The sequence below is a fragment of the Aotus nancymaae genome, unplaced genomic scaffold (genome assembly GCF_030222135.1).
Source record: "Aotus nancymaae isolate 86718 unplaced genomic scaffold, 86718_ANA_hifiasm-v0.15.2.pri h1tg000117l, whole genome shotgun sequence".
Lineage (NCBI taxonomy): Eukaryota > Metazoa > Chordata > Mammalia > Primates > Aotidae > Aotus > Aotus nancymaae.
Window position 1 is genome coordinate 6893273 of NW_026988532.1, and position 12650 is coordinate 6905922.

At 34.7% G+C, this 12650-nt stretch overlaps 1 protein-coding gene across 2 annotated transcripts in view; it reads right to left on the reverse strand.

Annotated features, from left to right (window-relative positions):
• VAV3 (vav guanine nucleotide exchange factor 3) overlaps positions 1–12650 on the reverse strand; it is a 389657-nt gene that overhangs the window by 122969 nt on the left and 254038 nt on the right. For both annotated transcript variants that reach the window (XM_012466320.3, XM_021667516.2), the window contains exons 16-17: positions 3664–3765; positions 3264–3364 (exon numbers count right to left, since the gene is read on the reverse strand). In XM_012466320.3, coding sequence (XP_012321743.1) covers positions 3264–3364; positions 3664–3765 — 203 coding nt within the window. The remainder of the gene's footprint in view (positions 1–3263; positions 3365–3663; positions 3766–12650) is intronic.

The window sequence follows — 12650 nt, forward strand, 5'->3', positions numbered from 1 at the left end:
TACCCTGTCATTTTGTACAACTAGTGCCTCTTCTCTACTTGACCATCCCTTTCTATAAACATGTCTGATGTTGAATAAAGATGGTATGCCCCCCTTCATAAATTTTTTGTTTTATAATTTTTAATTGAAACATTTAAAGCCAGAGGTTTTTAAAAATTTTCCTGTTTTGTAGTGAATTACATAACAGTTTAGAGAACGATGCTACTTTTTAATCAATGATATCTGTGTAAGTAAGCATTACCTACAATCTGCAGGGAACTAACAGTATTATACATATTTATGGGGTACAGCGTGATATTTCAATATATGTATACAATGTGTTATGCCCAAATCAAGATAATTAGCATATCATTACCTCAAACATTTATCATTTATTTGTGTCAAGAATATTCAAAATCTGTTCTTCTAGCTATTTGAAAATATACAATAAATTGTTGTTAATTATAGTCAGCCTAAAGTGCTATAGGACACTAGAACTTATTCTCCCATCTGGGTGTACTTTTACATCCATTAACCAACCTCTTCCTACTCCCCATTTTGGAATTGCCTTTCACGCCAACTATCCAATGTTTGTCACAACTCCTACTAGTCACAGTTTTCTAGACCACGAGTGGACTCCTGACCCACATTAAGTCAATCAGGATCTCTTTTTGTTGCTTGAGAGTCTAGACTACGTTAAACATTATTGCTATGAAGCTCTGTAAAGTAGGGGTGAATTTCAAACCACGTATGATTTAATGTTATGGGGCAGTCTGAACTATGTAAACATTTGAGTTTGCCTTAAATCAGTAGTACTCATTTGCTTTAAATTTGGCTGTTGGAATGACTTCCCTCAACGACAAGTTCTGCTGAAATCATAATCACACTCTTCTCCATGCAAAAGCCCTATTAAAGTAAACTATGTCTCCATCAGTGTACTTTTTAATTGATGATACCTGTCTAAGTAAGCATCTACAATCTGCAGGGCACTAACAGCATTATTCTTAATTATTTTATTTTCATATATTTATGACCTAGTTTCTTCATCTTAAAATAAGGGTCCCTAGAACTGAAAGTGTCTAAAGTCTATCCAGCCTGGAGAGATTCCATGGGAAGACAGTAGGCATGGTCCCCGGGAATGGATGTCTTCTCGCAGCACTACAGGACACTCAAACCTAAAAACATGTGGCAGTTACTAATTTAATTGAATTTAAAAGTGTTTTTGCCTTTAAAAAAAACATTAGAAAATCACCCCCTTTCACAGAGAAAGGGAAGCACATGATTACTTATTAAGATTCAGTAGTGGGCTTTTGACACATCTGACGTTATCATCACAGCTAATTCACCTAACTGGTAGCAGAGCCCAGTGGTAAGAACAAACTCAGGGGCTGGCCTGCCTTGATTTGAATCTTGGTTGTACTGAATAAGCAACTTAGATTGCTCATTAACTTTCCCATCCACATGTACTCCAGATCATAAAAACAACAAAAATACTAAGTAAGCCCATGTCTTAAAAAACATACACACACACACACACACACACACAAAAACTGACTTTTCACTCTATCACCTTAGATGAAAATAGTAAGTTCTTACTTTGCTCAGGTACTGTAGTAAGAATCAACATTATCTCACTGGGTCCTCATAATAATCCTCTAATTTACAAGATGAATAAACAAAAGCTCAAGACTATTTAAGTAAATTTCCCCAAGCTCACATAGCTAGCAAATGGCAAAGCTAGGATTTCAACTATCTCTGCTTGACACTGAACTATTCTCCTACACTATTTCCTTTAAAAGCATGCCAACTACAGGATCATTTTACATTCTTCACAGATATCTCATCAAGACAGGGCCTTGGGATTTATATAAACATTAGCCTACCATGAGTAAATAGCATGTTAACTGTCTCCAAAGAGATTAAAGAGTGGGACATATAAAGATGGAACAACAAAAATTTAAGTGATAAACTGTATCAGGTTGACAAAAAATAACAACAATAATTTTTATTTCTATTATATTTTACAACTTTGTAAAGTGTTTCTGACCTTCCAACAGATGTAAGAAGTAAGTTTATTTAACAGGACTTGAGTAAACTGCATGAGCAATCTGACCCCCATCAGGAAATGTGCAGGGCCATTCTGAAGATGGAATGAGCTCATGCAAGAAGATGCCCAGTAGAGCACCCAGGCAGGGCAGGCACAATGTAGGCACTCAACTCATGCCAAGATCTGTCATGTCACAGCTGCTCAAGCCTAGCACAGAGAACGGCACACAGGGTGCTTTAAAAATGTCCCAGAGGAATATGCTGTGATCTCAATCTTTTAATAGGATTCACCTTTTCTACAATTGCCCATTTTCTGAACTCAGCTCTGAAATGAGCTATTCTCTATTTTACTCTTTTTCACATTATCCAAAATAATTCAGTGTCCACCTTTTCCTTTGGGAAAATCAAAGGTTGACATGGCTACCTTTTGAACTCAAGCTGTTAAAGATCCTTTCTTGTGTTCAAAAGTTTTACTGATTTTGAAAGGTCTTATTGATAAAAACACAGAGAAACTCAGGGGAAAAGGACAAAGAGAAAAAAGAAGAAAGAGAAAGAATAAAGAAGCCAGAAAAGAAAGAGAAGGAAGAGAGCCTAAGAGGAACACAGAGAGGCAATAGGCTACTGAATGCATAATTGCCAACAGTCTTAGAAACTAGCTCATGTAACAATCATGCAGCATTATTTTTAAAAACCAAGGGGAAAATATTTACATAAAATCCAAAAGATATAGGCTGTTTGTTAAGTTCTGCAAAATGACAATGTATTCAATTCATTAATTCATGAATTAGTCTGTGTGATGTTTACTTCTGGCAACATTATCATTTCTGAGCTAAATATTTAAAATAAAAAGGAAATTTAAGAACTAAAGATAGAAGTGAAAAATAGATTCTTTCTGTTGTTTTGTTACTGTATTGATTTGTTTTGGCTATATTTGTACGGCTTTAGTAATTTATTTAAGATTTTTAATGAAATAGGTGACATAAAACCACCTAATTCCATCTTGAAGACCTCTGTCTCCAAGGTATGTATAAAAGTCACGTGAATTCTAAATAATTTAATACAAAGTTACGTAGAAAAGCCACGTAAATTATAAGGATTTTTCTAATTGTGCTTATAAATAGTTTCAAAAGCAGATATGTTACAATAAACACATATTCAGAGTAAATTAGGCCTTAATTATGTTTAGCAAATTTTATGTCCTCATTAAAAACAGAATCGCAACAATAAACATGACTTACCACCAGAATTAACTCTGCCACAATTGTCTACTCTTCCCAAACATTCTTTGTGTGCTCTCGCTCCACACTTAAAACATAAATAGCCTTGATAAAATGTTCCCCTGAAAGGTAAAATTAGAGAGTGGTGTATTAAATGGTGCAAAATTCTGCCCATATGAAATCATTAGTGTAAGAAGAGGAAAAGAGGTATCAACAGTGCTCTTCAAGCAGAGGGTGAGGAGCGTGCCAGAGCTTCTGAAAGGACTGTCCAGGCAGAAGGCCTGGCAAAGATTTGTGGGATCCAGACTGCTAAGGCAAAATCCCCACTTTAGAACCTACTGGTTAGAAGGTTAGACAAGTCTGAAACACTTAGCAATTACATCATTCCGTTAAACTGAAAACCAGGACTGAGCAAGCTTACCTCAGGAGCATCTGGCAGACTTTGCAGGATGTGACTCTAGTGAAGGTGTGCATCTTGAAGTCGTGGAAATTGGAGTCTGCATAGTCTGGCCTTATGTTAGACCTATAAAAAGGAGAAAACATAACTTTCTATAGAAAGTTTCACAACAAAGCTGCAATTTAGTCATCTAAACCCTAAATTCATCAAAATTACATCAGGTAGAGATCTGATTCAAGCAAAGTAATTGCTAAATATGCAATGTTTTCTAAGCCAAAAGTATGCTATGCATTAAAATGTGTACCAGAATCTGCTTGTGTGGGAACAAGTAACCTGGAAGGACATAGCGACCTAATCCTCCTCAGAATTGGGTATTCTCAGAGAACTTTAAAGAATGGCCATAGAGGTCAGCCTGCCTGGAAAAAAAACAAAACCCACTGCATACTTATGCTATTGGACAGTTTCTTGTCTGTAGCCATGCCACTGAAACTAGCAGATGAGGGTAGGAGGGAGAAGAGGGTCATCTCTAAATAGATGTGTGGACATCATAATGGTCCATAACAAGGAATACAGTAATTTTATACAAAGCTTTAAAACACAGCATTAGTATGATCATTAAAGATTTCTTAACATTTCACTTTTCTCACAATCTAATAACAAAAAAAAAATTTATCAATCATTTTATATTTATATTATATATACAAAGGTTATTTTGCACACAACAAACCAATATGCTTTGTGCATTTACTCTGTGCCAGATACTGTGATGACCATATGACATTCATTTCTTCATTTAATCTTCACACCAATCCTAACTGCCTGGCACGAATAATATCACTAGCTTACAAATAAGAATATAGACACATACTCTAAAGTAAAGCTTACCCTTAAGGAAAATGGAATGATTGGAAACTCTAACTCAGGTCTTTGTTCTTGACCACTGAAACTATAGCTCAAGGAGGAGATCAGCAATATTCACATTAAAATATTCAAATTTTTGTGCTTAGTAGGTATTTTAACTTTTTTTTTTAACATTATTCTTGAGTTAGCTATTTACGTTGCTGCAAAAGTAACTGTGGCTTTTGCTATATTTTCAATGGCAAAAGAAAGTTGAAAAATTAGACTAGGATTAGTTAAAGATGGACACAAATCAAGGGTGCACGTAGAAAGCTAAGATGATGTGTTCCAAGACGTTACACGCAATTTGAGAGATTGTAGGAAAAGCCTGAGATACTGATGAGCCAGGATTTCCCCTTTTTATAGAATACAGCAACTCTCAACCACACAGAACCCTGGTGAAATGAAGCATGACACAGGCAGGCAACCAAGCATCAATCTCTGAGATACCAGGAGAAGTCTTATGAAAAAACATTCACAAAGGCAATTGGAGTAGCAGGCAGTGATGCAGAAGTGTCAGAGAGGTCAGCCTTCCAATCCATCTGCTGAATATGAGCGTGTTAAAAATGAAATCAAATATTAGTGCCATCTGGGATTTCTCTGCTCTCTGCTTCTGGTGACCTCACTTTTTAGGAAAATGTTTCACTGCTTGCTAAGAATTATGGACATTTCCATAGAGGCATTTTTGTGTTACTGATTAAAAATTACAGAGCTTTTCTGCAGAAAGACATAGAGAAAATATAAGGATCTAGAAACAAAACTTTCTTCACATTGTTTAGAAAAAATTTGATTCTTGAGTCCATAAAGCCATGCATTGAAAACTCTATCAAAACCCATTTCCTTAGCCAGGAAGGGCTATTGGTTCATTTGTTTCTGAGCATCAAGGTAATAGGGTCATAGGTGATTTGTCAAATAAGTTTGAGTCCTAGCAACTTAAAAAAAACTCATCTGCCTGGAGTTTTCAAACAGAAGTATGTCTCCTTCAGGCAGAAACTCATGTAAATAAGTTCCAAACATTTAAGAATTTAACTGATTTCAAAAGTCTGCCTCGGACACAGATGGAACATACACATGCACACACGAACATACTGGAGTCATGTCTGGACCATTGGTATTTAAAACTTTCACCAACTACGAATAAGCTGAACTTTCAGAAAACAAACAACAGAAAGGGGGAATCACAAGCACACTAAGATGTTTCATAAAAAATTTGTGATGAAAAAGGTTCTGAATATATTGTTAACAGTAGCTGCCTTATGGGAAAAAAGACTTGAAGTGTTAGGTACAGAGTAGAAAGAAACTATTAGAATTATTTGAAAACTATAATGGTATATTATTTTAAAAATCTAGACTCAAACCCTGAAGAATAGATGTTAATTCTATGACTCCGAAACTGCTGCTAAGGCAGTATTGAATAAAAAGCACAGGTAAGGACAGGAATCTGAAACTAGACCACCTGGGCTTACATCCTAACTTGCCAAACAGTAGCAGAGTGACCTTAGGCAAGTTAGTAAGTATAAAACAGGAATACAAATAAAACCAAACTCGTAAAGTGATATATGTAAAGTGCTTAGAATACTGCCTGACCCATAGTGTTCAATCAATGTTGGCTACAATTTATGAAGTGTTGATTCCAAATCCATATAATAATGGTGCGATCATGATAGTGCTTTGTGAGTGGTGAAGAGTCCCTTTGTAGGTCTGTGACCAAGTCCCCAGAGGATACTCACTATTCTGAGAATCTCCAGCACAATGACTTATATGATCAGTGTCCTTGGGATTAGGAATTCATATATAATTATTTACATGTAATAAGAAATAGGGTTACTCAAGAGAGGACACATATGAAAAACCCCACATGTGAAATTGTGATCTCTTCAATTCATACTTAGTATGGCTTCATTCGATGAGCCCTGGCAACTTAAAAAATTCATCAGCCTGGAGTTTTCAAATAGAAGTATGTCTCCTACAGCCAGAAATTCACATAAATAAGTTCCAAACAGGTAAGAATTTAATTAATGTCAAAAGTCTGCCTCTTGAAGCCATACTAAATGTGAACTGAAGAGATCATATATGGTCCATGGCCTGTGGAGGTGCAGAAATCAGACAGTAAGCTGGCTGGAGAAGAAGGGTTGGGAAAGTAGATTGGAGCAGAAAAGGACAGAAACGTCAGGGTTACGGATTTGGAGAAACAAAAAATAAAATGGTCAAAAGGGGTATTTATTTCACACCTCTAATGCACCAGGTACATCATTAGGCTCTTCATATACTTTTTCGAATTTACTTCTCAGAACAAATCTACAAGGCAGAGTCATTCATCCATTTCAGAAGAATTTACTGAGTAACTACTATGTGTGCAGACCCTTAGACAGGAACAGAAAGAAGCCTCCTTCAGCTGGAGCCAAATTAGCAAAGAGATGAGATAGGTTTGCAGGGGCCAAGGAAAGAAGTGAGATTTTATACAGGATTGACATCACATTTAGTTGAAAGAAAACAAACAAATAACTCCACTGCTACTACATAGAGATTTCCTTATAGTAAGACACGAGTAGATATAGTAAAACCAATCACAGGGTTGGGTTGTCTACAGATGAGTGCTGAGAGTCAAACAGATTAGTTAACTCACTCAGTCATGCTGATATACTAAATAATTCCAGGTTAGTGATCCGCCTTAACATATGACAATTTGCTTTTGAGAATATTAGGGAAATCCTGTAGATTACTCAAATGTTCCCATTTCTTTTGCTTCACATAAAACTCATTATTAATATAACTAATCAGGCAATCAAATATTTATAGGGCAAGGAATGTTGATACTTAGGGCTTCATATCGGTTTACATGTTCTCCTTAGCTGGTCTCTTCTTCTCACCTGGCTCCAACACAGGCCTAAGCTGAGGACCCCACATTCCCCCTAGCCTGAACCTCTTTGTTCTCCAGATACCCATTCCCAACTGCTCCTCAGGCATCTCAAACGCAGCACATTCAAAACTCAATTTCCATGTATTTCCTGACATAACTGATTCATTTACTCCATTCTAACATAGGAATTTCAGAATCACAGTGAACTTTCTCCTCTCCCTCACACCCACCACATAATCATTTTCTCTTAACCTATCCTCTGATTCAATTTTTCATTCCCTGAAATTGTGGCCAATTTCAGTCAATTCAACCTTAAAAATACCTCCTCAAAAACTCATACAAACCAAACTTGTTTGGTTCCATACAAACACATATACACACCCGCACATCCACACACACCTACCCCCCACACCCTATCCTGTTTGTTCTGCTTCTCTAGAGAACCCTAATATAGACACACTAGACAATAACGTTAGATAGGTTTAACAGGGCCAGTTACCAGAGAAGCAGATGGGAGCAGTGCTGAAATTAAAATACATCAGCCTCCACAACACTTTACATAACATCTGATGCCCAGTTAAGTAGACCTCCTAGGTTTTCAGTAACTTTGTAAAGCCCTAAAAGTAGCATTAAAAGTACTTGTATGTCCACCTCCCCACTGACCTATGTGGAGAGTGTGTCTTCTCCTTTTTACTGGTCTCCTCTTTATTGTCATCAAACATTCTACCAGGAAAATTTATGCTAGATATTAACAGTTGATAGAAATCAGGAAAATATGCTTTTATTGTAGCATTTCTTCATTCATTTTCAAAAGCTGCCTTCTGCCACATTATCAGATACAAAGATGGAAGTAGTAGAGACAGAGACACTTTACTAAGCCAAACAATTTTATCTCTTGATGTGAAAGAACACTGAAGAAAATCATGATTCACTAAATTTCCATTAAATCTTAGAATTTATAGTTACTTATATATATCCTCTCTTCATTGTGAGAAATATTTAATCTTTGATATGGTTTGGCTGTGTCCCCACCCAAATCTTATCTTGAATTATAGTTCCCATAATCCCTACATGTTGTGGGATGGACCAGGTGGAGATAACTGAATCATGGGGGTGGTTCCCCCATCCTGTTCTCATGATACTGAGTTAGTTCTCACAGGATCTAATGATTTTATAAGGGGCTTCCTCCTTCACTGGGCACTCATTCTTCTCCTTCCTGCTGCCATGTGAGGAAGGATGTGATTGCCTCCCCTTCTACCATGACTGTAAGTTTCTTGAGGCCTCCCCAGACATGCTGAACTGAGTCAATTAAACTTTTTTTAAAATAAATTAGCCACTCTCAGGTATGTCTTTATTAGCAGTGAGAGAACAGATTAATATCATATTTTCACAAAAAACTGTAATGGTACTCATATTTCAGTAATAAGTATGACAGTGTAGTTAGTAATACAATAAAATAATAATACATGTTATTTTTAAAAAGATATGCTTAAAATAAACATTTTTGTCTATTTTAACTGTGGATTTTTAAATCTCTATATCATTTTAGAAATATAGTTATAGAATACAGGAAGCAAATCCTAGCAAGATGAAATCATCTGTAATGATCATGGCCAATTACAGAGGAAATAAGATGAGAACCAATTTAGGACATCATGCTGTCTCATGCTCTATCAGTATTAACAATCAAGTATTACCAGTATGAACATTATGGCAATTATGTAGTATATGTAAAATGGTTTATTTCATCATATTGCATTGAAAGTAAAAATAAGAGAGCTGGAAGCAAACGTCAGTGCTTCAAAAAACCTGTCCTAATGCAACAGGCTTTTTGTGTACTAAAAAAATGTGGATTTATAAAAATGTATTCACACACATAGCTTTGTGTGTATTTTTGTGAAAATACAGAAATTATTCATTTTGCCAGACACTAAATACAGATTACTTCTTTGAGAATGTCCTTTAAGAAAATGCTAAACAATCTTATTTTTGTTTATTATTAATATATAAAATTATTTTTTCTCCATGATATAACACGATGGATCTCTTCTTGCATCCTTCTATTAAATTATATTAATTAAGTGGCAATAAATTACAAGAAGCATACTACTTAAGTTAATCATTTCCATAGCAAGATTTAAAAATCATTTAAAATAATATGGATAGTTTATTATCTTCAGGATACTTAGCTATATCATGACTCTTTTTAAATACAGCTTTTAAAATGTATGTGACAATTTATCACATTAATAAAGAACAAAAAAATTGGGTTGTCTCAACAGATATCAAAAAAGACTTTTAATAAAATGTATTGTGTGCTTCTAATGAAACTAAATTGACATTGAGAGATAGTTTCTTACTCTAATAAAGAATATTAAACTAAAGATAATAGAAAACATATCTAATATAAAACACTATCACAAATATATTGAAAATAAAGTTTTGAAGACAACTGTATTTATCAATGTTGTTCAGGAAGATCTAATCACTGTAATATGACAAGAAAAATGAATGTGAAAGATAAATACTGTGAAAAGAAGTATACAGAATTTTCATTTGCAGATGACATTATTGGAACTATTGGGAAAAAGAGAAGACATTAAAAGTGATACAACTAATGAGAGATGAAGACATCGAGTGGTACCTGAAGAGATCCCTGTATAAGTTTCTAATGCTCTCTAGCAGAGAAATGCAGTAATGTGTATAGCATCTGTATCTGGAAAAATCCCTTGAGATTCAGTTCAAAGATCTTGGAGAGACTGGTCACACAGACACTCTCTGCCTACATATTCAGCCACAATCTTCAAAAAACTCCCAGAAGGAAGTCAGTGCTCACTATAAATCACATTTTTTTTAAAAGTATAGGCAGATTGGCACAATGAAATTCAGTAAACCTGGCACACCAAATAACCTTATCACTTAGTACAACAGGGAACATTCCAAAGCCAAGTTCTCAGATGACAGCCAAGGACAAGACAACCCTGCAAGCAGATCCTTCTAAAGACAGCAAATTCAAGCCTCCTATGTTAACTGGTTTCTGCATGAAAATGTCTCAGAAAAACCCTAACATAAAATGTTTAGGTTCTATATAAAGTTTTTAAATTAACTGAGAGAAATAAAAGCATTCAAGAAATTAAAAGCCACATAGCAAGCTCCTAAATAAGAAAATGGAATATCTTATAAATACGCAACCTCTCTCCAAGTTAATTTACAAATTTAAAACAACTCATTTCCTGCAAACCAACACACATTCTCTCTCTCTCTCTCTCTCTCTCCCCCCCCTTCTCTCTCTCTCTCTCTCTCTCACACACACACACACACATACACACACACACACTTGTATAAATATACAATGAGATCTAACTTGACAAATGATTGTAAAATACAACTGGAAGATAAATGTGTGAGAATACTTGGGAAAATTTTTAAAGTAGTAAATTACTGTAGATCAAACTGTCATACCCATGGCCTGGAGGCCACATGTGACCCAACACAAATTCGTAAACTTTCTTAAAGGATTATGAGATTTTTTTTGTGTGATTTTTTTTAAAGTTCATCAGCTATCATTATTGTTAGTGTATTTTATGTGTGGCCCAAGACAATTCTTCTTCTTCCAATGTGGCCCAGGGAAGCTAAAAGATTGGACACATCTGTTGTAGAGAGTATATGGGAAGCCATCATAACCTAAGAAATACTAAAAGGTTTTTTAAGGTATAGTTACTAAATCTGTATGGGACTGATAATAAAAGGGACAGAAAGACCAATAATAAAAAATGTAGTCTTGAAGGGGACCAAATATGCACAAGGTCTTGACATATGATTTTTGTGGCAGCTTATTAGTCTATTCAAAATATAAAATACTCATTTTTTAAAACTGTATTAATTATCTAATATGTGCCATGCAGTGGGATATGATGATGAACAAAAATTAGTAAAGTCCCTGCCTAATGGTGGGTTGTGGGGAGGGGGCAGGGAGAAGAACGTTTAAATAATTCCACAAACGATCGTGAAAGTGCAGCTATGACATATGCTACAAAGAAAGATCATGTTAGGAAAACCTGAAAAGTAGAATATGACTTTGTCAGGGTATTACCACAGAAGGATGTTCTACAGAAACAAGTGGAAAGCAAGAGGAAGAATGTCGGGACAGAGGAAAAACAGCAGGTTTAAATATAACTTAAAAGTACATGTCCAGCCTTCTAAAAAGGTTAAGAAAGCTACATTTCTCTCACATTTTATAACAATATAAAGTTTAGATAAAGATTTATACTATCTACTTGACAAATATCTATTACATGCCTATGATGTGCCATGAGAATAGCCAGTGATAAGGATTTTTTAGTCTAATTTTTTTTGTCTAATAAGATAGACAAAATTGTTGCCTTCATGAGGCTTATATTCTATACTTAAATATAAAATTTAGATAGAAACCTGAAATTTATTTTAAACAAAAAACAAAAATAGAAGTATTTGGAGAAAATATTGATAACTACTTACATAATCTTTAAAGGAAATAAAAGTAAACCAAAGATGGCTGGGCTTATTTTCACTTAAAAAAACAAACCCAAAGTTGTATTTAAATTAAAAACCATAAAAAATTCTAAGAGAAAGCAGAAAAATGTTTACAATATGTAGGGTAAAAGAGTACCGTCCTTGCAATATGTAAGTGCTACTGAAAGTCCTTAAGGAAAAAAATGAACATCCCAACTGGAAAAATAGCAAGAAAATTAGCAGGGCAATTTATTAAAAAAAAATCAATATATAAAACATATACTAGTATCCAAAAGAAATGTATGTTTAAATTACAAACTATCATTTCACATACCAAATTGGCTAAAAAAGGAAAAGATAAAAGAGATACTCTAAAAGGTTTTCATAAAAGAGAAATTGTGTGATATATAACCAATGTGTTCAATGACATTATTATAAATACAACTATGTGCCTTCCCTTTCTATCTTTTCTTGATTTGATCCAAGGACATACTACCAAAGTATTACTCAATAAAAGCAATTCTATGCGGGGCCTTTCAGGACATATTCCATTTACATATCATCACTTAAATACTCATCATCTCCTGTAAAGTCAGATATCATGTTTTGGCTAGTCAAATAACTTTTGAATTTAAGAACTAATTATTCTACACATATGAAATTTATATGTAGATAAGGCAAACATTTGTGCCAAATATTCAAATACTAGCTCTAGAAGTATCAGGCCAAACACTTTAGAAGACATTTCTGAAACAAAAAGCTA